This window comes from Sander lucioperca, chromosome 4 (assembly GCF_008315115.2).
Source record: "Sander lucioperca isolate FBNREF2018 chromosome 4, SLUC_FBN_1.2, whole genome shotgun sequence".
Taxonomy (NCBI): domain Eukaryota; kingdom Metazoa; phylum Chordata; class Actinopteri; order Perciformes; family Percidae; genus Sander; species Sander lucioperca.
Window position 1 is genome coordinate 11633265 of NC_050176.1, and position 25755 is coordinate 11659019.

At 40.0% G+C, this 25755-nt stretch overlaps 1 protein-coding gene across 1 annotated transcript in view; it reads right to left on the bottom strand.

Moving 5' to 3' along the window:
• LOC116042834 (complement C3-like) overlaps positions 1-22816 on the bottom strand; it is a 31138-nt gene extending 8322 nt beyond the window's left edge. Inside the window, exons 1-33 of the mRNA XM_036000428.1 lie at positions 22731-22816; positions 20742-20937; positions 20442-20604; positions 20170-20264; positions 19666-19754; positions 18921-19003; positions 18702-18789; positions 18435-18537; positions 17988-18108; positions 16851-16966; positions 16354-16491; positions 12647-12746; positions 12431-12525; positions 12124-12318; positions 11884-12039; positions 8797-8926; positions 7784-7852; positions 7267-7464; positions 7043-7160; positions 6840-6928; positions 6135-6274; positions 5537-5749; positions 4878-4941; positions 4688-4777; positions 4374-4577; positions 3963-4038; positions 3671-3830; positions 3457-3552; positions 2515-2665; positions 1391-1476; positions 483-560; positions 233-377; positions 188-189 (exon numbers count right to left, since the gene is read on the bottom strand). Coding sequence (XP_035856321.1) covers positions 188-189; positions 233-377; positions 483-560; positions 1391-1476; positions 2515-2665; positions 3457-3552; positions 3671-3830; positions 3963-4038; positions 4374-4577; positions 4688-4777; positions 4878-4941; positions 5537-5749; positions 6135-6274; positions 6840-6928; positions 7043-7160; positions 7267-7464; positions 7784-7852; positions 8797-8926; positions 11884-12039; positions 12124-12318; positions 12431-12525; positions 12647-12746; positions 16354-16491; positions 16851-16966; positions 17988-18108; positions 18435-18537; positions 18702-18789; positions 18921-19003; positions 19666-19754; positions 20170-20264; positions 20442-20604; positions 20742-20937; positions 22731-22807 — 3924 coding nt within the window. The 5' untranslated portion in view covers positions 22808-22816. The remainder of the gene's footprint in view (positions 1-187; positions 190-232; positions 378-482; positions 561-1390; positions 1477-2514; positions 2666-3456; positions 3553-3670; positions 3831-3962; positions 4039-4373; positions 4578-4687; positions 4778-4877; positions 4942-5536; positions 5750-6134; positions 6275-6839; positions 6929-7042; positions 7161-7266; positions 7465-7783; positions 7853-8796; positions 8927-11883; positions 12040-12123; positions 12319-12430; positions 12526-12646; positions 12747-16353; positions 16492-16850; positions 16967-17987; positions 18109-18434; positions 18538-18701; positions 18790-18920; positions 19004-19665; positions 19755-20169; positions 20265-20441; positions 20605-20741; positions 20938-22730) is intronic.
• Positions 22817-25755: the final 2939 nt, after the last annotated feature.

Below are 25755 nucleotides of genomic sequence, written 5' to 3' on the forward strand. Positions count from 1 at the left end.
CCGCTGCCACCACCGCTGCCACCACCGCTGCCGCCGCCACCACCGCTGCCACCGCCGCTGCCACCACCGCTGCCACCGCCGCTGCCACCACCGCTGCCACCACCGCTGCCACCGCCACCGCCGCTGCCACCGCCGCTGCCACCGCCGCTGCCACCACCGCTGCCACCACCACTGCCGCCGCCACCACCGCTGCCACCGCCACCACCGCTGCCACCGCCACCACCGCTGCCACCGCTGTTGCCATGGTTATCCCAGTTGAAATTGTCAGGCTTTGACTTGTCCGGCAACCAGATGTCCACATTCAGATTATTATCCCCAGATTGATCGTTAGCATTAGTCCAGTACTCCGCTAAAGCCTGGTACACCATTATAGTAGCCTAGAGATAGAAAGAGTGAAGGACGGGAACAAGATTTAGAAGAAATATAGGTTATGAGCTAACATAAGCTGCAAGTATCAAGATGAAGAGAGGGGTCTGTGTTACCTGAGTTGAACCATAGCCTCCGCCTTCCTCCACCTCGGTGTTGAACCATTTCACAACAGGTATGGCGTCTTGAAATGCCTTTATTAGCAGAAAACAAGTCAATGGTTGAAATGGTCTACGGTTGACTTAAAAGAGAAGTATTGATTAGTTGACAGTTATACTTTAGATTGTAATCTGCCAGTTTCCAAAGCCTACCATAGAGCTTCTAAATCATTTGTTTGTATTATGACACAGTCAAACAGCAGAGACTTGAAACTTGCCTGATAAAAGCAGTCAATCACAAACTACATGTTTTTGTTTTTGCCATATTCATGTCATTATTGTGTGATTATGCAGAACAGGATGTTCAAATCAGTCCCTTGTTTTTACTATGTCATGATATATATATATATATATATATATATATATATATATATATATATATACATATATATATATATGGGCTGTCAATCGATAAAAAAAAATTAATCTAATTAATTACATACTCTGTGATTAATTAATCTCTAAATTAATCGCATTATTACATAATTTTTGCCCGGTGCCTTAACCGATACTTTTTAAGAAAGTTAAAAAAAAAAAAAAAAGGGTACTAAACAACGGTCGGCAACATTAAAGAAGGCTTGTTTATTGCTAAGGCCATATGGTCAAAATGAAATGATTTGATAATAATTAATTAACTAACAATAACTTATTTAACTAGTAAAGTGCTGTTGAATGAGAAAAACAACTACCAGATGGGAAAAGGGCATTTAACGACTTTGAACGCACCACGAGGCTGTAGGTTTCCAGTTTCACCGACTTTTGTTTGCAAACCCCCTACCCTTTCAGTGAGGTAGCATGGATGAGGACTCAGTTGTATGTTTTCTGTCAGAGTCCTGATTAGACATACTCAAGTGGGACATGCTCACCTTAGCCTTGACCAGAGCGAGAAGAGCGTAAGCTGTGGCCTCCCGTGTGTAAACGTATCCCTTAGGTGTCGGCCAGTGGGACAAGTCTGAGGAAGACATACACACAAATCTTTATATTACTATGCTTTACCTGAAACAAGATTCATTCACTAATAATTCCCCAATTCCTCATCTTAAAATATTGAATTGTATAAAGATAACATACAAAATAAAGTCAAATCTGCTTACTTTAAAGAGTTTTAACTAATCGTTCTATCGTAGTAAGGCCATTTAAGCAGAAATTAATATACAAGCTACATGAGAGCCCGACTGAGTAATGATTTTTCACCACCTTTTTTGTTTATGTCCAGTTGGGATTGATGCCAAATGTAGTCAATTGAAGCATTCTTTGTTCAGACAACTGATTAAACGATATAAATATACAAACATGCCTCCATGGTGTTTGGTGCCTGGATGCAGCAGCTACAGAAAGAAGAGAGGACCAAGTGACCCTAAACTACCACCGATTACCAACAGGTGTAAAATGATGCAAACAATGGCTCTGTGTGATGTAAAAAGCAACAACATCATTACTGGGAAATAGATGCCTACAGCAGGGACAAACATTCAGAGATAGTTGAAGGTAACAGCAAGGGTTTGAGGAAACAACTGCTGTGCCCACTCTTTTTAGAAGCAGGAGAGCCCCGGGAGAAGCCTGGCCGAATAGAGGTAAACTGTTCTTAGTTAAAGATAGTTGGATTCAAGGCATAGCTAAAATCCCATATTGTGTCTGCTCTTTTCAGTATTGAGAAGTACTACTGCTAATCATTGTTATTACCCATGCTACATTCAGATATCAATATTTGAGAGATTAAAATTCGGAAATTTAAGATTTGTTATTGAAAGATTCTTACCAATATGTACTAAGCAGGACACTACATGGCTGAAAAATAACATTATCAGTTCTGGTGGAGAATCTATGAAAATTATACACTTTTCTAAAATAGCTCAAACATATTTTTGATCGGGCTCTAATAATCCTATTAAAGTTATTATTTGTGGATGTGTAGTATTTTTTATCTATTTATCACACCGTATATTCTGTTTCTGAATTTTAGTTTAGGAATGTTGCTGTGTGACAACACCTGGAGAAGCAAACTTGTAGAGGATCTGCTTGTTCAGTTTGTTTTCATTGGCCAAGGCACATGACGTCATGGCAACAGCATATGAGTTGGTGAGGCTGGGCAGACGCCTTTCCAGATAGTTCACTGCTTTGTCTATACTGCCTGGCAGACTCTGGATAGAAGGAAAAAACAAGGTCAGATAACAGTAGTGAATCTATTTCAAATATATCCACGTCTGTTCAGGAATGCTGTATAATTTTAACCTTGGACAATAGCTGAGGCTGGATTCAAAGGCAGCAAGATATTTTGATGCATCGCTTCGACATGTCAACAATCAAACCGACAAAAACGAGGCCTCATTAAGCACCACTCGTGTCAGAGAGGTGTCTGTGGTGTGAAAATGGGATGTCTTTGTTAATCTGCTACAGTATTTAAAAGCAGAGATGTAGACTGTAGAAGAGGGGTCACTTTTTCTAATACAACCTTTAATTAGCAAATTTGTCGAATGTGTCAATTGCTTCAAAAGAATCCTTTTAGCAAAATTGACCATTCACTAAACCCCTCGCTCTGGGGAGCTGGGGACCTTTTGATTCCAGTATGGGAATGTGGTAGGAGCGACAGTCGTCATACAAGCAGTTTTTTTTTAACAATTCTAAAACTAAAGAAACAAACGAAAAATGTAAGGAATCAATAAAACAATGTCTTTGTCTGGGCTAATGTAGGCTGCAATCGTTAACATGTCTGTGTAACATTACCTATAGTGGTAACTAAATATTAATTCCAAGGCCAAAAGCACATCGTTAAACAACTACATTAACTTAAGTGGCTAATAATAATGTTTAAAAAAGATTAAGATGACTAATACATTAACTTTGTGTCACTCAACACTATTGTGGAGTCAGTAAATGAAGTGAAAGAGGTGAGGGAAAAAGAGAAAACATTGTTTGCAGATGAAGTACTCACATTAACACTGGCAGAACATATGGTGCGAGACTCCTGCATGGCAATGAGGCAGAAGGCCGTCATGGAGGCATCTGACTCTACACCTGCCACATCACCCTACACACACATACACACATATTTTTTCATATTCACATAGGTAATTGTATTCATCTCGATCAGCTGTTTTTGTAGCACCAAGATTAAGATTAGATGTCAATGAAATCAGTATACGCACAATCATCTCTCCATGGATAACTATTCCAACTTCTTTAAACATGCCGTTAGGTTGCTGTGCGTTGAGAATCAGAAACCTGATGGCTTCACAGATGTGTTGAATTTGCACTGCCACCAGACTGTTAGCCATGGCAAACACCTTGGCAACATAAGCTGTCAGCCTTAGAGAGGAGAGGAAGCTTAGTTTCATTTATTCACACATGACAAACATCATCCTCTCATTGTCAGAATCTAAGTTAGAGGAGGATGTGCAAACAATTACATATGAGTTCATGGATGTTTGGATGCCTCACCAGGTGCTGCTCTTTCGATCCGGCCAAGCAGTAAAAGACCCATCATTTTTACGGAAGACAAGCTCATTCTGGTAGCCTGGACACAAACAACACAACCAGTTTGAGAAGTCCTGTTACATTCTGTGATTATAGCATCTTTCAAATGATTCTGCTGGCATAGATTTTTGTTTGTACTGACAACCCTGGTTAAAACATGGTCTATGAGTCTATGTTTTGCTTTCAGACTATTAATTCTCAGTGCCCCTAGCTTGTATATGTGGGGCAAGGATATAGTATGCATTACTGTCTACCACACTGCCTTTTTTGATATCAATTCTACCAATCAGAAGCTTTAAAATCCCACACGGAGGGGAATCAATCAATTATTAAGATTTCTGGTATCTGTGCAAATAAATACATCTTTGAGCCCACCGTCCTTGATGTACTGGAGGGCTTTGACACGTTTCTTAGGTCCCACTTTTTCCCACTGGTTGGTTTTGTCCAAATATATGACTGCAATGACTGGTAGGGTCATGCTGACCATGTTCTGCTCTCCACAGCCGTGGGGCTGGACGATCATAGTATTCTGAGCGTCCGCACTAACGGTCCTCACCAAACGATGAACTTGATTTTTCCCTAGACACACAAAACATACACCACACAACAATTTACACCTATACAAAGTTCATTGTACAGGCACTGTATGACATAACCCAAATATGCCCAAATATAACATAATATCTGACCTGTCACAGAGATCTGTGTGCTAGTAGGTGTGTTTCGGACCACATCTTTTTTAAGAATTCCACTGTTGAGAATGACTTCTTGTTTACCAGCTAAAGGGAGAAACAGTGGGCGAGTTGGGGGATCAGGTAGAAAATGGTAAAAACATTACTAAATGACTACATAATTTAGCTAATTAATTGGTAAACTCACCTACACCTTTATTAGTGGGGTCTAGGAGTATAATCTGAGAAGATTTAACCAGTACGCCTTCAGGCTGAAAAAACAACATTGAGGACAAACATTAGAAATTAGAAACTATTTTGGAGCAGTCTTGTCGGTCTGATGTCTGATTCCTTTAATTAACACAGGAGTTTGCTGTTGGTTTACTGTTTCCAACTGTTGGCAGTCAATGTTTTTTTCAACACGTAACAACAATAATTCCCTAACCTTTAACTCATGGTTTTCATTGTAACCACAACAACGAAGTTGTAGTTGTACCCCCAGTACTTATTTGAACCCAAATTTTTAACACAAAACATGGTTATTTTCCTAAACCTAACAAAGTCGTTTTTCTGCCTAAACCTAACCAAAACCATAGCATTGTCATATCATAAAATGGATAATAACAGTGATTTTGGATAGCCCAGACAAATCAAGCAAGTGACTGCATACAACATCACAGCTGAAAATCAGTCTAAATTGGTGGCAACAGCCTGAAAGTAGCCGCACATACAGTTCATTCCAACCATAACGTTGTAAATGTAAATGTAAAGTTTAACTTTTTTATTGCAGGTTTGACATTTAAGAGAACAGTTGTTATATGGTATAAATAAGCTTTAAACCCCCTAGATGGAGTCTGTTTTTCTTACCACCACCAGTAGCTTCTTTATGATTCCATCATTGAGCGAAGAATCTTTAACAGATGCTTTGACCTCAATGCTATATTTTCCTTCTTTCATAGGAATAATGATGAAGGGTACAGCTCGTGTAGTTTGGGCCCCCATTTTAACCTCCTGGCGATACCTTCCACGTTTAGAGGCTGAACTGCACACATGCTCCTCATCAGTCAGATCCACACGCACCTTAAAAACAAGACAAAGATGGAGAAAGAAACTGAAGTATGCACAGTTTTTAAAGATAAAAACCCAATATAGTGAATAATAGGATCATAATCATAAGTTTTATTTTAGGTCACCTAACAATAATGCATTCCTAATTTAAAGAAATGTAATGCTTGACGTTGTTTTCTTCAGAAGAATGGAAAAACACACTGTATACATTAGTACCAGTAAGGTTGTCTCAGTTCTGGGCCCGACCACTATGTGAGCAGCTAAAAATTGCCGCTAAACAACAAACATAAATACATGTTGTTATAAGCTGCTTGCACAACCGCCTTAACAGTCGTCAGTTCTCTGAGTGAGGATGGTCTGGAACTGGAAACACCAGAGCAGAGTAACACTGACTTACAGTGACAGGATCGGGGCTGTAGTTGTGGAGGATTGCCTTAATTTCCAGCTGTTCTCCACGGACAGCAGAGTACGGCAGCCTGAGATCAATGAAGAATTCCTTTCGGACAATGACCTCTAATGGCTCGCCAACACAGATTCCTTTAAGATGAGAGGGATAAAAAAACGATGAAACAGATAGAGAGGGGGTGAACTGTAAGGGATGGGAGCGGTTTAAGGCTAGAGGCACAACTACAGCACAATAAATCTTTTAGTCACTGAATCCTAGTCTATCCACAACGTTCTACTTCCGGGGTTACTCTGTTGCCGGATTTCACTCATTTAGGACGGATATTCGTTGCCTTGGGCTTCCTTTGTGTTGGCATTTTTCTCCGGTCGATTTTCAGGACTTTGGTTAACCTTTTCTCAGATCTCTGCAAGTAAATCCGGACAGCTAGCTAGACCATCTGTCCATTCTGAGTTTTCTCTTGTACGACTAAAACAACTTTTGAACATACACGTTCCACCAAAACAAGTTCCTTCCCGGGTCTATTTTGCAGAGGCCTTAGCGCTTAGTGCCGCCCAAGACGATTGTGATTGGTTAAATGAAATGCCAATACACCAGAGCACGTTTTTCTCCCATCCTGGAATGATTGTGGGCTTGCCAGACCCTCCTCCACAGCGCTGTGGAGGAGGGTCTGGCAATGCAAGACTACTGAATCCTCACCGTGAGTTCTTGACAGACTAATGCCAGTGAACTGCCAGGTCGTGATTGAGTCTTTCAAAGGAACATTTTTCGTCAATGTTGTGGCGTCACTGAAACAAAGAAAAGTTTTAACACTTTGAGAGGTAAAGAATAGCTCTACATCCTAGTGGTGTCATTATGAAGTCATCAGTGTATTGTTTGTGTCTATATTTTAGTTGACCTACCAGTTAGGGTTTTCCTGAGGACAAGCAGGCAGTTTGATGTCTGACCACAGCCAACTTTCAAGGAACTCAGTGCGAGAATTAATGTCCCTGCTGTCCATGTAACTGTCATCTTCCTCACCTAAAGTGTCATAAAAAATGTTACTATTTTGACTGTTTTCTAACTTCCAGTATGACCATGAATAACCATCCAGGGCTTCCCCCCATCCCTTGTCCCTGTGTCTTACTGCGAGCCAGTATGAGGCTATCCTCCTTCCTCTCAGCTCGCTGGGCTTCCATCTCCTTGCAGCAGTGCAGGAAGGCTGCGGCACAGGCTGCACCATCACTGATGTATTCGCTGCGCCTCTCACAGGTGTATGAGAGGGGGGTGTTCCTCATGCCATCCAAACAACAGTCACGTTGGAGTTGGTCTTCATACTGACTCACTGGGAAGAAAGAGGGTTGTGGAGGAACGACAGAGGTAAGAAGATATGGAGGTAAAAACAATGGTAAACTGGAAAGCTGTTAGAAATTTTTATATTTCTTATTTAATAAATACAAAATATTTTTCTAGTCAAGTTAGTTTTAATAAAATAGGGCAAAATCACAATCAGTACAACATGTGACACACTCTATCCTAGGACAAAAAATTGAAAAGGGAGGGTAAAACCTGCATGAAATGAGGGCTCCTTCTCTCTTTAGTATGGAAAGGTAGAAGATGACTGAATATGTGGTTATTGGGTAGTTTAGAGCTGTGATTCTTACCTAAGCTGGTTGTGATGTCCATAATAGTTGCAGCTCGTTTCCTCCTGCTGGGGGCCGGACATTTCAATTCTGGAAACGCAACAGACAAGTTCTTTAGCAGAATCCAACAAGCTTGGAACTAGACTTAAGTTTTGTACTGTATAATGTTTTGCAACCTCTGCTGGAATGTGCCCACAAGGAACGTATCAGGGGGGAATCGTATATAAGTAGGATGCACAGACAGAGTGTAGATATCACTCACATGTTTATCTGTTGCTAACACCATAACCCTGCGGGGTCTGTGGTGCACAGGGTTCAGTCTGAGAAAAGCCACCCAATTCTGCAAATATCTTATGTACAGCCTGCCACCAACAGTGCTGACACCATTAGTCCCAACAGCCTGAGACACAGACCGTACAGACCTGTTTCCCAACAAAATGTGCCAGAGTGGAACTAAAAGTGTCCACTCTCTTGGCTAACAGGCAGGCTGCGTAGGTGAACGAATTCAGCGTCAGACCAGGGAAGCAACTTTCTGTCTCTGTATTGAACTCACTCTTTTCCTTGTTCACCACAAAACCCAGATCGGCCAGGTGTGCCAACACAATGTCTGAGCGCACCAGCAGTAGCCAGTTGTCCAGATGGATGACCTGCTCCCTAAGGCTAAGCTAGCACCTCGTCATTGTTAAATATACTTGCACTGGGGATTTGTTCTCTACCTTAACAGCAATTGGTACTGTATGGTGGTGGAAGTTGTTTTCTGAACTAAATAATTTAGAATTTATTTTATATTGGGAGGCACAGGCATACCTCTGGTGAGAGTATGAATGCAGGGCCCTGACGTATTATGATATATTAGTGTGTCTGTGAATATGTGAGGGGGCTTATAGTGAGACATTAAAATGAATGCTATGAAAGAGAACGTTTACACCCTCTTTCTCCTACTGTAATTAGGGATGTTTCAGTGGTACAATATCAAAGCCTAAAGAGGAGTATGTTCTGGGAAGGGAAGAGAAAGTAGTAGAAAGTAGTGTCACCTAGTCTGTAGGGAGTCCCAAAAGCTGTGTTGGACTCAAACAACAGCCCAGCATCGTAGAACACACCCATACCATCCTTTCCTCCACCTGGTGTGCAGCCTGTGTCATACTCCTCTACAATATCCCACACCTGAGCAGACAAGACATAGGGTTACACTTGTTACACAAGTTAAACAGACATATTGTAGGTGTCGTTGCCACAGTTTGTTGATCAGACACAGAAGACACAGAACTTCCCTTTCTCCAGAAAATGAACAGTTTTTGGTGGTAGTATGTGTGTGGTGTGGTCAAAATTGGAAACGTACACAGAAAACAATTACACGTAAGGCTGCCATTTATAATAGCACTAAATGGCTTATAGCTAGAAATTAGCCCATTCATATCAATAATAGACTATGCTCTCTTACTCTTGTGCACACTCAATGAAACAATAAAGACTAATAAACTATAGTTATTCTCAAACATACACTTCATTCACTAATGTGTTGCATGTCCCTAAATACACAGTTATATATCTTGGATATAATAAACATTAAACGCACTAAACTGAATGAAATTATCTAGAAATAATGTCATATATCACTCTGCTCTATGACACCAAAAATAGCTGTGCATGTTGATTACTCCAAAATAAGCAGTCACTTAAATGAAGAAAGTACAAATATCTGTGTAACATTTCAGTAAGGCTACTGCAATATATGAACTATAAACTGTAACCTTCTAACATTTTAACACAAGTCTGCGTTGCATCATCTTTAACAACTTCACCGTACTTCAGGCGTGTAACGGAACCGTACGCCCACCCACGATCCTTTCCTAAACCCAACCGTCCCATAGTTCCCGCGTGTCATGGAACCGTGAGCCCACCCACGACCTTTCCTTAAAGTGCCCATATTATGAAAAAGTCACTTTTTCTGGGATTTGGGGTGTTCTTTTGTGTCTTTGGTGCTTCCACACGCATACAAACTTTGAAAAAAATCCACCCATGCTGTTTAGAGTGAGCTACGGTTTCTGAATGTGTCCTGTCTTCATTCTCTGGGTGAGCTGTTCAAAATCAGCATGGCTTGTGACGTCACAAGCCGAAACGAGCAGGCTAACCGCAACCATTAGCTCGTAGCGTTAGCATGCTAATGCTAATGCTAACATGCTAACGCTAGCATGCTACCTCGTTCTCAATAGCAAAGCACTGCTACAACACACACAAGTTCACCATAATCTACAAAAGAACTACTTACATGTGCGCCCTCATTTAGAAGTCTCCCAGCTAATCCTGCCTTGTAACTGACCGAAGTTGTAGAAACAGCCTTTCTTTTACTGTCTATGGAGCTAGCTAGCTGACATGATCTACATCTGAGCTACTGGGCATGTGCAAGTGCAATCAAAGATAGTACAGAAGAAGAAGAAGAAAAGAGGTCTCACTCTGTAGCTAAAACAGAGACCAGCTAAAAAGAGGGTCTGCAGCAGTGAGAGAGAGCACTGCAGTACAACAAAAATATGGTGTTTTTTGAAAATTAAACCATGTAAACCTATTCTGGTACAACCTTAAAATACAATTATGAACCTGAAAATGAGCATAATATGGCTGCTTTAACATAACTGCGTCAAAAGGGACGGCAATAGTCCCGACAAAGGACGTTTACTTATAGCGCTAAAGGGACGGCAATAGTCCCGACCAAGCGCGTTTACTTATAGCGCTAAAGGGACGGTGCTAAAGGGACGGCAATAGTCCCGACCAAGCGCGTTTACTTAAAGCGCTAAAGGAGACTTTTAGTGTCAATAAGAAAGACAAAGGCACCTGACCAAGCGTCCATATTTTACGAGAAGGGTGTTAGAACGTTGCGCTTCAGAGGAAAGGATGTCTCATCCCTCTAAAACACATTTGCTTGTTCAAAGCCACTCTCACTACTACGGATTAAGATTAAGGCCACAAAATGTTTTTTTTTAAGTTTTAAAAAATAACTCAGAATTCTGACAAAAAGTAAGAAGTCTGACTTTATTCTCAGATTGCTGTACTTAAAGACTGTATCTGTACTCTATTGGAGTATTATATTTTTATCCTACTTCCACCTTTACTTCAGTACATATTTTTGATAAGTTTAATACTTTTACTCCGATACATTTTTTATGTGCTGCATCGTTACTCGTTACAATTATAAAAATGTTACGAATCATTCCAAACCCACGTTATCACTGCCAGAATGATAGATGGCTCTGTCAAATCAAACAATCAAGCTGTCTTATAAGAAGACCGCGCATGCTCCCGTTCTGCCTTTCACACTGCTGCCTGCCTGCATTGAGAACACTTGAGCTTTGATAGTTTGTTTCGAGATGAAAGAACCAGAAACACCACCTTCAACATCTTCAACTTTGAGTGATCGTGGCGCTGAGGAAGGAGACCACCCCTGACCCTACTTAGAGTCCATGTTTTCATTTGTCGGAGTGAAAGACAATTCATATAGAATGAAGTGCCTATATCATATATATAAAGGTAAGTTACAAATATAATACACAAATGGCACATCAGCTTGAGCTATCAGTAACCGCTAGCTAACTAGCTACCAGCCGTTCATGACATGCTGCTGTGTTGTACATTCCTGTCTTTGTACTGCTGCTACAGCCAAAGGAATTGTGAGTGTCCTTTAGGCTAAACATTTGAAATAATATAAACAATATGCTATTCAAACTTTTGACTGCTTTAATAACTACGTAACACAATACTTGTACTTTTACTTTCAGTACTTGAGTAGTACATTTTAAAATAAACTACTTGCACTACTTAGGTACAAAAAATGTTGAATACTTTAGTACTTCCACTTAAGTGTGGTGCTTAAAGAGCACTTCAACTTCTACTCAAGTCGCTTTTTTGATAGAGCACTTGTACTTTTACTCAAGTCTGGGTCTCTAGTACTTTATACATGTCTGCTGCAGGACAAATTTATACTGGATGTTATTTGAATCCAAACGTTAACAAACATGAAAGTTAATGTGTCATTTATATATATATATATATATATATATATATATATATATATAAAATTAAACCACTGTCACACATTATATTTGTTAAATATGAAATTAAGAAATTACCTTTTTCTGGGTGAGACGGTGCTTGTTGTTTAGGACATAGACGCCTTTGTCAACTGCCACCAGTCCCACTGTGGCCCCTGGGTCTCCAGTGATCTCCAGACCAAACGACCTGCGAGGCTCATAGGATGGAGCAGGTTTGGAGGATTCCAGCCTCAGCTAAATGTGAAGGGGAGGTCAATGAATGAGGCAACGTTAAAGCAGTTAGACTATATAAAATAAATCTTACTATATGTGTCTCACCGAGCCCATGCAGGAGTCCTTTACATCCACCCAAACAGAGTCTGATACCACTTCATTGCCATCTGTGTGGTAGTAGGCTATGATGCGGAACGATGGCAGCATTTCTTTGGTAACAGTGACTGTAAGAGGAATCAGTATTTGGCCTCTTGTCGTCTTGTAACGGCCATTTTTTACCGGTTGACCTCTGCTCAGGATCTATGGACATAGATAACCTCAGTTCTTATCCAACATGTATAGACTACACAGGTTGTGGGATGCAACAAAAAAAGTTATACATGCACACATGCAGGTGTAAAACGTCTCTCACCAGGTATGTGATGTCAATGTCATGATTTTCCTGCCTCTTGAGGATGAGGCTGATTTTGAGGTTGTCTCCTAATTCCAGCTCAGCTGTATCCACACCTGCAAATGTGATATGTTGTGATGAGTGTTGGACACTGAAAATATGTAGTGCATGGTGGATACTTTGCCAATTCCACCACCTTTTTTTCAACATCTAATGTTATTTCAGGATGTTCTTTACCTATGTGAATGTAGCTGTTGCTTTGAGTGGTATATGGGAGAGCTACCATGGTGGCTGATGCTTGCTTTTCATTTGAAATATGAGGATCATTGGTCTTTGCCTGCAATCAACGACACACACAGGTAAGCATACACAAACAGATGATTAAATAATACATTAAAAAGTCTCAAGTCTATCCTATTGTATGAAGACCTTGCCTGGCAGTAGCCTAGCAATAAAAAAACACTTAATGGACTAACAAAAATACATTCACTGACAAGAATTGAAAGGGATTTTCATACAATAGCTTGACAGTACAACATAAAGGTCAGTGTATCTTTTGGTCATTCGATTTTCATTTCATAAACAGGTATTAAAAAACAAAAAACAAATGGTAATTTGATTTTCGTTTTAAAATACGAAATTTGAAATTGAAATACAACGCGTTTTTTCCTTTTCCTGGTCAAAAGGGAATGAGAGATATTTAAAAATATGCTTTGATATTCATTTTCTATTTCATATAACAAAAAATAAAATCACTCGAAAATAAAATAGAATATTCAGATACCGGATGTTGTCATTTACAATGCAACAGCACCCCGCCTTTCATTCACCATAAAATAACTCATCTTAACCCAGTAAGTATACAAGAGAGAACTTGTCCATGCTTCCTGTTTCCGCTTTGTTGTGCACCGGAAAAAAAATTAGAGTGGTGCACAATCTCTGGTCGCGCACTTTAAATCCTGGCGTGCCAGCGAGCTCTACGTCATTTTGACGTCACATTGGCGCGAGACAGTAAAGAGGCCTTTAGTCATTCTCTTAGCCTCAACACCTGGCTTCAGTCTGCCTGCATAGTCCGCAACATAGCTTTCATTGACAATTTTAACATCTTCTGGAAACGCCCAGCCTTCTTCCGTCGTAATGGTATACACCCAAATGGCCTCGGCTCTCTTATTTTAACAGACAACCTTTTCTACATAATTATGAATTAGACTCTCTTGCCCCTACAAACCCCTCTAGCTCGCGCTTGCGGTTAAAATAACTAACTACTACTACCTCTTTTCTGAGGACATTGTTTGCAGTGTTAACCCCCCCTACTGCCAGTCACTGGCAATAACACAATCTCTGTTTTATTTTCATACACAGACTATTGTAACATTAAGGCCATTTCCCCCGGGAAAACCTTCCATTTCCAAGTATCTGCACTGCCTAGCCCAAGCCTCTGCTGTTCCTCAGTGGGTCTGTGCCTCCATCACTAACAAGTCCTTTATTCTGAATGATTTATTTACTGATAAATGCCTTTTCTTGCTGACTGAGACATGGCAAAGGAGCATGGAATACAGCCTAATTTGAACTGCAGGTGACGAAAGTTGGTAGTTAAAATCCGTTTTATTGTATTGTAATTTACCCCTGGTTCAAACAGTTAGACAAGACAGTAGCTCCCAAGACGGCGGCCGCCTGTATACGAGAATGCAACTGTCTTTATAATCTATCTTTTTAATAAACTGTCTGTACACTTACAAAGTTCTCAATGCTTCGGTTAACATTTAGGGACCCTCATTAGGCTACTGTTGAAGTGTGGTGATATTTTGAGCTTTTTTAGTGGTATAAATAGCGATTTGTTTTTACTTTCCCTGTGCACCGAATACTAGCGTTGTAAGCTAATCAGTGGTCCGTGCTAGCTTGTTTCAAGCTCCAAACACATCGATTAGCATGAAAACATGTCTTAGAGAGCGATCGAGTGGGTACACATCTGTTATTTAACCCCTAGGTTCGTTTTGCCCTGGAATTGTCCTTTATTTTACGTTCAAATATATGCATTATGAACAAAGAACCATCATTATTTCCCAGCAATGCTGTGCTGAGTTAGCTAGCGTTAGCGTGTTCTTGCCTTGGAGCAAACATATGTGTTTTTGTTAATACTGTCGACATTTAGCTAGTTGTGAATGGGGCCTCCCGCACTGCTTGATCCACGCCCGGCCTTTCTTCCCTTGGGTTTTAGGTTTCGGGAAGGGAACAAATTCCACTGACCCGTCCAAACAAAAAAGGGGGCGCTATGACTTTGAGTAAATATCGGCCATTAGATGTCCTCATGGTTGGACTCTTATGAATCCTGAAAGGTTTCGAGCCAAATGGACAATGTACACTCAATTTACACCCACTTCCTGTTTCGATAGCGAAACGCACAAAATGGCCACCCCGCCACAGCCATGCCCTATGATGAAAAGTTTTTCTTTTAATAACTTTTCATCGTTAAGGTCTTAAGATGGTACAGACCAAATTTGAAGTCGATCAGATTAAATCTCTAGGAGGAATTTGTTAAAATACGACATGTAGAAATGGCCAAAATTGCACAAATAAGCTAGCAAGCCATTTTTGTGCGCCTATTCCCGAAACCGCCAATTTTTTGAGTATGTTAAGTCCCTCAAAAAGGCAATTCATTTGCCGGAAGAAAGACAGAAGGAAGAATAATAATTCCTTCAGTTTCAATAGGGCCTTCGCCACTGTCGGCGCTCGGGCCCTAATACCCCTAATGCCAGGGTTTGTAAACTGCTTTGCCGGCGCTGGTATCTGGTATCTGCACCTTCCCCCGCCACACTGCTGTTTTGTCTCGACTGACTTCTGTTTCTACGGGCTATTTGTATGAGCTCACTCCAGGCTATAAACACCTCCACGTGCCTTTCAGTGCCACATTTGAAATTGACCGGTGTTTTCCAGGAGCATCAGTGTTCACGTGTGATTGGGGTGATCCTTCACTGAGATCCCACAGCCCTTGACCCCGTCCCTCCACTGCTAAGGCCTCAGCACTGATCCTCCCCCATTTTCTTACCCTTGTGTGTATGGTATTTTAGTGGTATTTTATACTTGAGGTTTTTTAGTAATTATATAAATAAAATACTTGTCTTTAACGGAACTACGTCTCTGGCTTCCTGCATAAGTCAAACCTGTGTGCTTTCTGTATTTTGGTGGTTTAACCAAATCCTATTCTCGGGGTGAAATTCCCCGGGTGGCGTTGCCGGTGTCTTCCTTGAGTCTGGGCATTGAGCGGGCCAAAAAGGCGCTCCCCACCATCCCACCTCATCACACAACCATTACCACTCTGGTTTGGCTGAAATCAACCCCTAATTCACCCATTTACATATGAAAATATGTTGGATCTATACACGCTAGCTAAAAATATTGATTATTTAAATAGAATCTGGTGAGTGTGGTGATGGCAATATTGTGTCTGTTTCTGGGTAAACAAAAAGGACTCTCTTTAACAAAGATGTCTATCACTGTAGGTATCCTTACCATAATGTTGTCAGACACTTAGAATAACAATCTGAGCATGTCAGTGGCAAAACCAGCACTTTTAGCGGACAGAAATTAATGGTACGCTTTAAGGATTCCTTTGCAGTCCTATTTGTGGCTGCCGGTTAAATAATTCTCGCTTATTTCTGGACCATTTTTTAAGATTTTTGTTCACACTAGTCACTTGGATATTATCTAATCCTCTTTGTCTTTTGTCTATATCCTCGTCATTACACTTCCAGGATTGCTCCGGTGCTGCAGGAATTCCCGCAGGATGCATGTATTTTCGTCCGTTTCCTTAAAGCCAGACTACTTAGATATCAATGCATGGGAAAATAGGGTCCAGTTTCAAAAATAACGAATTACCCTTTAAGCTTCCATTTGCTAATCGGGTTGTAATGCAAAAAATATACATAAAAAATAGTGAGACTTACGGTGATTGCCAGACTTGCACCTGCATTGACAGTAAGCTTTGCCATGCCATTGGCTGCAGTTATTGCCTGCACCTGGCCTGGGTCGACCACCACTGCAACACCTTTTGCCGGAGTGCCGTCAGGATTCACAACTTCAACCTGCCATCAGAGACACAAACAGCTGAACAATCAGAAAAATGTCTTATTAAAACATATTAAGTTCACTCATGATATGAGATTTATTTTTTGAGTATTTTGATTTAAAGTAGATAGTATATAGTGAGTGTTTGAGAAAATATTTGATTCATAATGAAAATCCATGACAGATGAAAATATTTCATGTTAAAAGAGTTTTTCAATTTTTTTTATTTAGAATAAACCGCAATCTGTGTTTGTATCTGCGTTTGTAGAGTAACTGTATTTATTAATTAATCGTTTCTGTAAATATTTTTCTTATTTAAGTAGAAATATAAAATACTTTTGTTGTTAATTTATATAAATCTAAATAAGTACTTTACCGCAACATCGAAGGACATTCCTGGTTTGAAATATTTGGGCGTTTTCTTAAAGGTGATAGTGTAAGGTGATGTAACAATCTGGATACTTCTCAACTCCGCCTCCACCATTTCACCACCTGTGAATGAATGCAGAAACACAAAACTGATTTTAACATCTGTTTACTTTCTTTTAGATTAACTGATACAGAACAACATATCATGATATCTGTATTTCCCTCTTGTTCTTGTTTGGGAAATTTATTATTGTGATTATTATTATTATTATTATTATTATTGTCCACATTGCTGATATGAGTTATTTTGTGGGATAGGGGTAGACAGTGAAATAAATGGACAAGGCGACGCCATAGACTTCGACGGAGACTAGTGAAGTCAATTAGAAGCACTTTTCCGGTGATGGCTGAGCATTACTGCGCAGCCTCAAACTGAGCTTGACGACATAGATGTGACATGAGCAACCTGTCTGAAATTTCTTGCAGAGACAGAGAGTGTGAGTAGGAGCTGTCCATGAGCGTAGGAGCAGGAGCAAAACGTTACTGAAATATTTTGTTCCGATGCTTTCAAGGACTCTCTATGGGCTTCTCCCTTGACTGTATGCCTCCACATCCCCCTGATTGCCTGCAAGCTTCTCCTGACTATACGATAATTTCTCTACTGTGCGACAGAAAGTTGCACAAACACAATCGTTAGCCTATTTTTACAGAAATGGCTGCTACAGGGACATAACGTGAGATACAAGGTAATGGAGCCTTTTATATATTGTCGTGTTTCTTTAGAAATAAACAATTGGCAAATAGAGTCTTTAAATGCTTCAGATGTAAAGTTATTCGCTGTCAAAGTGACAAAATGGGAGTCAATGGAATGTTAGCGGAAGGTGATGGCTTGTTAGCCTCAGAATCTCCCCATAGGAGGTACGCTTTCCGGATGCTCGCTTACCCCCTTAGGGAGAACAATGCTCTGGTTGCCATTGCTAGCCAAAGAGCAACTAGTGTGTACATGGTTCAAAAGGTGATTCCCATGTTGCCCAGGCTGCTATAATAAAAATAAATAAATAAATAAATAATACTGATAGTTAATTCAACCCACACATGATCAAACATAGTGTACAAGCACAAACACACAGTCTCTCTTTCTTACCGCTCTCCGTCAGCACACTGACAGCTACATATATGGAACTCCCCACCAGTTCAAGGATGTTTGGGAAAGTCTGTGTGATGTGCTCTCTCTTCAGTTTGACCACTCCAATACCTCCCTCTATCTAATGTGACATAAAAGAAAAATGCTTCTTGAAATACAGTACAGTGGTACAGTAATACAGTTAGTGAACAGATGGAGATATACTAAAGGTGTAAATTCTTGTCAGACTAGCATCATTCTGAACATCTTAAATACTTTAATTGTTACATTCCTATCTCAATATATTAACTGAAATGGTGACAGGCAGCTTAGAAATCCTAGACATTTTTCATGTTTTAGAGTCAGATGTTGTATCACTGGTAAAGGCCAAGCTGTACGTTTGTATAACATACAATATACTGCAGACGGCAGAATGACCAATCAACAGACATCTAAATATGTGCTCACCTGCACTCTCTGAAGAGAACTTGGAAAGCTCTTCTTACGACCCTCTTGCATAACCCCAAACACCACGTAGGCCGTCCCATCCACATTTATACCAAACAGATACCTAAATCCACAAGAGAGGGACATGTTTAGGCTCTCAATGAAGTAAACATCAAATGACTAACAGACTAAAAGAGTAGGCGGCCTCTGAACATCACCCTTTATTTTCTCCTGCAATCAATCTCCCAATCAGGTCTCTAAAGCTACAAAACCAAAACCTTCACATACGTAGCTTTGATGTTGACGGTGAGCTCTTGACTGTCCACATAGAAGAAGGAGCTAACAGGTATCAGTTTAACTTCAAAACTGGGCAGCACTGAAAAATGAAAGGAGTTTTATTGTGGGTCCAATCAAATAAAAAATGAATGAATGTTATAGCTTTTTAAATACTAAATATAAATCCGTTAATATGTTACAGTAAATGAAAGTGCAGTTCATGGGGCTCACCATATTCTTTAACCTCGAACTCTGCAAAATAGCTCTGCTGTGGGTTGCTCTGGAACTTCGCCACCACTTTCCACAGTCCAGTACTACACACACACACACACACACACACACACACACACACACACACACACAATAAAGCAAAAAAAAAAGCAAAAAAAAAGGAATATATATATATATATATATATATATATATATAAAGTTAGAAACTAAAAGTGAATCTGAAGCTATTATATCTTACACAAACTGAGATATACTTGACGTTTATACTACAATACAAAGAGCAGTAACTACAGAAACACAAAAGGTGAGGGAACAAAAACAGGTTTAAATTTTTCAGGCTAGCAAACTGCACAATAAATACTGTAGAATGGTGTTTTGCATTATTAGGATGATTATTTTAGTCCATTGGTCTCCAAGGTATTTATCTTGTCTTTGCCTCTGGACACCCAGAACCTCCTCACAGAAAACAGGCCATATGTGAAGGACTCTGACTTCATGTTTAATATATCTCTACCACAGAAATAAATCATTTTGGATCAGTAGTTGTCCAAATACTATATTGGAAACATGGAAAATAATCATAGAAAGATAACATAAACATATTGAAACTTGCTTTGCATAATCTTAAATGATTTAAGATATTACTGTAATGTTTTGAATTAAGGTCACCTGTTTTCATGTTAACATCTAAATGCACCACTAAAGAACAGAATGTATAGAAATTAAATGAAAATAAAGTACTAACCTGACAATTTCAGCGAGTTTGAAATCGCCAGAGTGGATCCCTGATTTCAAAGAGACTGGATCAAGTGGTAAAATGATGCCTTCAGGGGTCTAAAAATAAACAATATTAAACAAACATGAGCTGTGCCAGTTTAAACATTGCTTTAAGTCCATATTATATTTTATGTATGTAAATTATTTTGTCTACAATCCAGCAGCCTGGACCATGTCTAGATTGTCTCTTTTTCAGGTATTTTTAAAAAGTTCCTGTGTTCCACTGAGGGAATGTGCAACTCAACCACTGCATTTATTTTTCTCGCATTTCTAGTAAGTAGTAGGACAGGTGTTAACTTACACAAGGTTAACTGTGGATGTGTATTTTAATTTCAGTCATTAGTATGAACATTATCTGCTGTTAAGCATTTGTAATATCACCTCACTAAGAGACGTCATGCTCTCAGCTACAGCTGATTATTTACAAAATATTACATTAAATTATTTTCTTATCAAAGATGAAATATAATTCCACAACCTCCATGGAAATAGAAGCATCAGTTTGAGTTTCGGCATCCCTCTCTACGGACTCCATACGGGGCGTCACTGCAAACATCCTGAAATGAACTGACAGAGAAAGAAAGAGGTTGATTTTGCTGCTCAAGGTTGGAGGAAGGTGTATCTATTTTTGACCTCACTATTCCACTTATTTCAAAAGAGAGATTAATTTTACAGTACAATCATTACATTCTGGAAAAACAAAGGAGTAAGTGTGTTTCTTATGTAGCTCAGTATTAAACACACCTTTGCTGTTGGGGGTGTAGAGGGTCTTGTCAGTCTGGATGAAGATGTACCCAGACTGGAAGGACACTAAGACGACTTTCTCCAGCAGTTGGTCAGGGAACTGAGCTTGTAGATACACATACTGCTTCATGGTAGGATCCTTACTGAAGCTTCCAGGAGGGATCTGAAACCAGTATGATGAGCAGTATGTGGATCAGGATTTACATTTCTGGATTCATATCTACATTCTTTGTGGTCATGTTAGAAAATGAAGCCAAGTAACAGTAACATGCATATACAGCGTGACAGTATTTCACTTACCGTTATCTCTCCGAGCTCCTGGAAGTTTCTTGCACTGGTAAGGGTCACAGATGTAGATGTCAGCTTTGTGTTTTTGTATGGATGGTTTATCACGTTGATGTCGACCGTGATGTTTTCCCCGGTGCAGTCTTGACATTCAACAAAGATGTTTTCTGCTGTTCCTACCCGCAACAAGTTAGGGGCAGACATCACCTTCCTGCAGAGCAGCAGTGAGAGAGAGAAAGATATTGATGTGAATATACTGCAGTCAATGTGCAGAAGTGACCACATGCTGTTTATGATGTACTGACAAACATTAACAACATTTTTTTGTGTGTGACCCCTTAGAAAGAAAAAAATAAGTGCTTGTACGGTAAACCCTCATCACAGGTATTGGCCTTATTAAGTGTGACTTCTTTCTATGAGATTTGTATGTACTTAATGGGAACATTTTAGTACTTCACAAAAAAAGAAGCAAAAATGATAGAAAACATAAACATAATTTTGTGCAACATAAAAGTAAGGGGGGGGGGCCCTTATTCCTTTAATTGCCTCTGGGCCCCTCAGGTTTATGTTGGGACCCACACCCCAGGTTGAGAACCACTGTCTTAGAGTCTGTGAGTTAAAGTTTCAATTCACCTAGTCTATATCCTTGACGTTCCACTTCTGGGATTGCTCCGGTGCAGCAGGATATTTTGCCGGATGCATGTATTTTCGCTGATGTCCGTTTCCTTCTCGCTTTCTTTGTGTTGGAATTTTAAACTCCGGTCGATTTATGAGGACTATGGTTAACTGCTCCTCAGATCTCTGCAGGGTAAATCCAGACAGCTAGCTAGACTATATTCCAGCGGCTCCGTGCAGAGCTTAGCGCCGCTCATGACTATTATGATTGGTTAAAAAAAATACCAATAAACCACAGCACGTTTTTCTCCCATCCCGTAACGCTATGTGGACTACCCAGACCCTCCTCCGATCCGCAGCGTGTGGATGGTCTGGGAAAGCGAGACTACAATTCACCCAAATTACCAAAGAAAACAAAACTATTTGCTCAGATGACGATCATGAGCTCCAACATGGACTTCACACACAATGATTGATCTATTGATTATCTTGACAAAAACACTGACAAAGAACTGGATCAACAAAACATTTCATTATGCCTCTAGACTTTTGCTCTGTCTGGGTTAATGCATCGTTGTGCAAACTCTGAACAAGAATCAGGTTAACTCATTGGCATCCTTTGAAAGACCACAGTACCTTGACTTGTGTGACACAAACTGGACTTGACTTCTTATTATTTAAGACACAAGTTAAACTAATATTTGTATCCATACACTTTTTTAATTGAATATACATGCAGAGGACCCTAGATATTTTTGTTGCTCCTATTGCAGTTTAACCAATAATAATTCTAATTTTAGGAAGATGAACAAAAAAACAAACTATATATTTTAGCTCTGTGTGTGAATAAACTTATAGCCATCCTAACCCCAAAACCTGCCGGTTTGAAAAAGCATGTTTAAAAGATTGTCAATGAAAAACAAATTAACCTTTATTGTTCGTCGGATTCTAAATATTCCGACTGTCCCTGAATGCGTCTTGGCGAAGTTCTGCGACATTATGTAAAAAAGCTCCAAAGTTAGGCTAAAAAAACACTAAATGGATACAAAACTCACATAGAACATGTCCAACTTCAAAAAATTGTGAAAAGTGTTGAATTATCTGATTCATTTGTTTTTTCTAGCCTATAAAAATAAATAAATTATCAAATAAATCTAACTTTTATAACTTTGTTATACAGTTCATAAGACAGTAAGGAGCTATTCCTACTTCTGGCCATAGTTGTGCTTGTTAATTTGAGATGCCAGACTTGCAGATAGAGTGAAAAATGAGCTCACAGTGAGTAATAATGCGACAGAAGCAAAAAAAACACTCAAAAATGGCTTGGGTTTCAGAAGGCAAAAGCACATGGGGGTAGGGGGGGTGTAAAGGTAAGGCAGGTCTACTTACAATGGAGCTCCATCAGCCAGAGAAGTCAGAGAGAAAAAAGCCAGAGAGGCCAGCAGCCACAGCTGAGTCCTACTCATCCTTCAGCCTGATCCTGAACCGCTGGCAATGTAGACTGTTACTCCTCAGCACCCTCCTTTTATCCACTACACCCCCCCAACCTGCCCCCCACCTTCTCCACTGCACCTCACTACTATCTCGCACGTCCTCCTCCCAATTACAGATACATTCTGGATGCTGTGTTGTTTACATTTGTTTAACCCTCCCGTTGACCCAGCGGGTCAATGTGACTTGGGAGCGCGTTGTTGCCCCCGCGCATGGGTGGCCAGGTCAGAGTGGCATCTCATCGGGTCAATTTGACCTAATACTAATAATGGGGATAAGAATAAGAATAATGCTACTGATAATAATTATAATGACAATACTAATAACAATAATACTAATACTAATACAATTAATAATAACAATAATAATACCAATAACATATACAATAACATATAACAATAACAATAACAATGATGATGATGATGATGATAATAAGACATAGGGGAGAGCTTTGAATAGGCTACTTTGCTTGTATTTAAAGTTTATTTTTATTTAGGGCTTTACATATCAGCACTGTATGGTCTTAGTGGTCAGTTAGGCTTTCCGTTGTTTCTTCACTTGGAAGGCCCTGGTTCGAGTCCCGTTATGGACACTTTGCTTTTAGTGAGACATCTCCTGGAGAGGAACCTCACAATGGTGACACGAGCGACACGAGCTGGGAATGGCGCTCATGACTCCATTCATCCTACAGTGGGAGCGTCTGCCCCGGACGGAGCCCTCCGCTCCCGTGGTGAGAGCCGCTTGGCTGCAGAGTTGTGCGAGCGGATCTCGTAATCGACTTGAGGGTCCCGTCTCCTCGGTGGCCGACAGGGGCAGACGCCCTGCAACTTAAGAAAACACACGCAAATAGACAAAACACAAGCAAAGTAAGAAAACAACTTCATTAATTTGACAACATATGTGCAGCATTCAGCAAACGCACTGCAAATACCACAACACAACCAAATACATAAACGCACTGCAAATAAAAAAACGATGCAAAAAGAAAAGCACGCAAACCCCGAAAAAAGAAGCGATGCAAAAAGAAAAACAACTTCATTAATTTGACAACATGCACAGCATTCAGCAAATGCGCTGCAAATACACACAACACAACCAAATACATAAACGCACTGCAAAGACACACAACGCAACCAAATACATAAACGCGCTGCAAAGACACACAACGCAACCAAATAGATAAAGGCGCTGCAAATATGAAACGATGCAAAAAGAAAAGCACACAAACCCAGAAAACAAATGCAACAAAAAAACGCTGCATCCAGATTACACAACGGAAGTTCTCCAGACCTCTAGAGCAACTAGTGCAGGGGTGGCCAACCAGTTAGGTATAAAGAGCCACAAAAAAAACGCACCATAGCAAAAAGCCACACAACACATGCACGTCCACACTACAACAGCAACAGTGTCTTCCAGATCTAATGATCATAATACATAGCAGTTTTCATAGTTTTTTTTTCTCACTTAGATTGACTCAGTCAGGTCTTGCTTGAACTCGGTTGTGGCCACTCGAAGCAACTCTCTCACTGATTTGTCACTAAAGGGGCTTTCAAACAGTCGGATTCAGCAGTGAAAGGGTTAACGGGGAAGGTGATCTGTGGCTGCTGTTTTTCCTCAGGTTGCAGAATCTGTCCTCAAAACTCTGCTGCATTATTTTCCATTTTAAAATAATTGGCAAATGTATTGGCAGTATTGGCAGATGTATTCAAATGTGTTTTTTTTTTTTTTTTTTTTTACTTATCTGAAATACTGTATGTTTCAGAAAAGTTAAAAACAACAATCAACCAATGACACAGCCCCCAGCCACACAGTAAGAGCCTCACAGGAGCAGGCAAAGAGCCGCATACGGCTCAAGAGCCACAGGTTCGCCACCCCTGAACTAGTGGAACAGCTTGATTTTCGACCGTTATTAACCAATATTAAATTCATGTTATTATTATTATTATTATTAATAACATAATATATTATTAATGTACAGTCTATGCTCCCGTCTCATGCCCTCCCGGCTGGTGCCGTCCCCGAGCTTCGGCTTTTCAAAATAAAAGCTTGCATCTGGTCCGCTATGTGTTTGTAATTTGGTGTTTTGGATGTTCGTGAACTAAACAGTACGGCAATCATGCTAATGATTACAATAACTTTTTCAGCAGATGTCTTACTTACAACACGATGGAGTTAGCAAAGCAGTTTTGTGTTTATATGTGCAGGTGGGATTTATTAATTTTCATAAATCCCACGGTAAATTGGCTGGTTTACTAACAGGGAGGGACTAGAAATCCTGTCTGTTTTTTGTATTTAAAGAGCGAATTGCTCCACAATATGAATACAGATTGATCACTTATTTTGTTGGTAACCGTTGTTGTATAATCAAATATTACACTTGAGGAGGCCTACACTTCAGTAATTTCGGACTTCAAAATTAAACCCTCTCATGTGGCTTTAACAAACATCAACGTTAAACGCTGATGCAGTTTTAAATGTTTTATCACCACGAGTTTACAGACGTCTCTGCTGATTGAGTATCACCTGTGACCTGAGCCGAGACACACCCACCAAACGAGAGAAAACATATCTCAAACATAGACTTAATATTTACAGTCTCTCTCTCTCTCTCTCTCTCTCTCTCTCTCTCTCTCCCCCCCTCCCTCCCCGTGGGGTCGAACATCAAGCTGTTCCACTAGCTGCTCCCTCTAGAGGTCTGGAGAACTTCCGTTGTGTAATCTGGATGCTGCGTTTTTTTGTTGCATTTGTTTTCTGGGTTTGTGTGCTTTTCTTTTTGCATCGTTTCATATTTGCAGTGCGTTTATGTATTTGGTTGTGTTGTGTGTCTTTGCAGCGCGTTTGCTGAATGCTGCGCATGTGTTGTCAAATTAATTAAGTTGTTTTTCTTTTTGCATCGCTTCTTTTTTCGGGGTTTGCGTGCTTT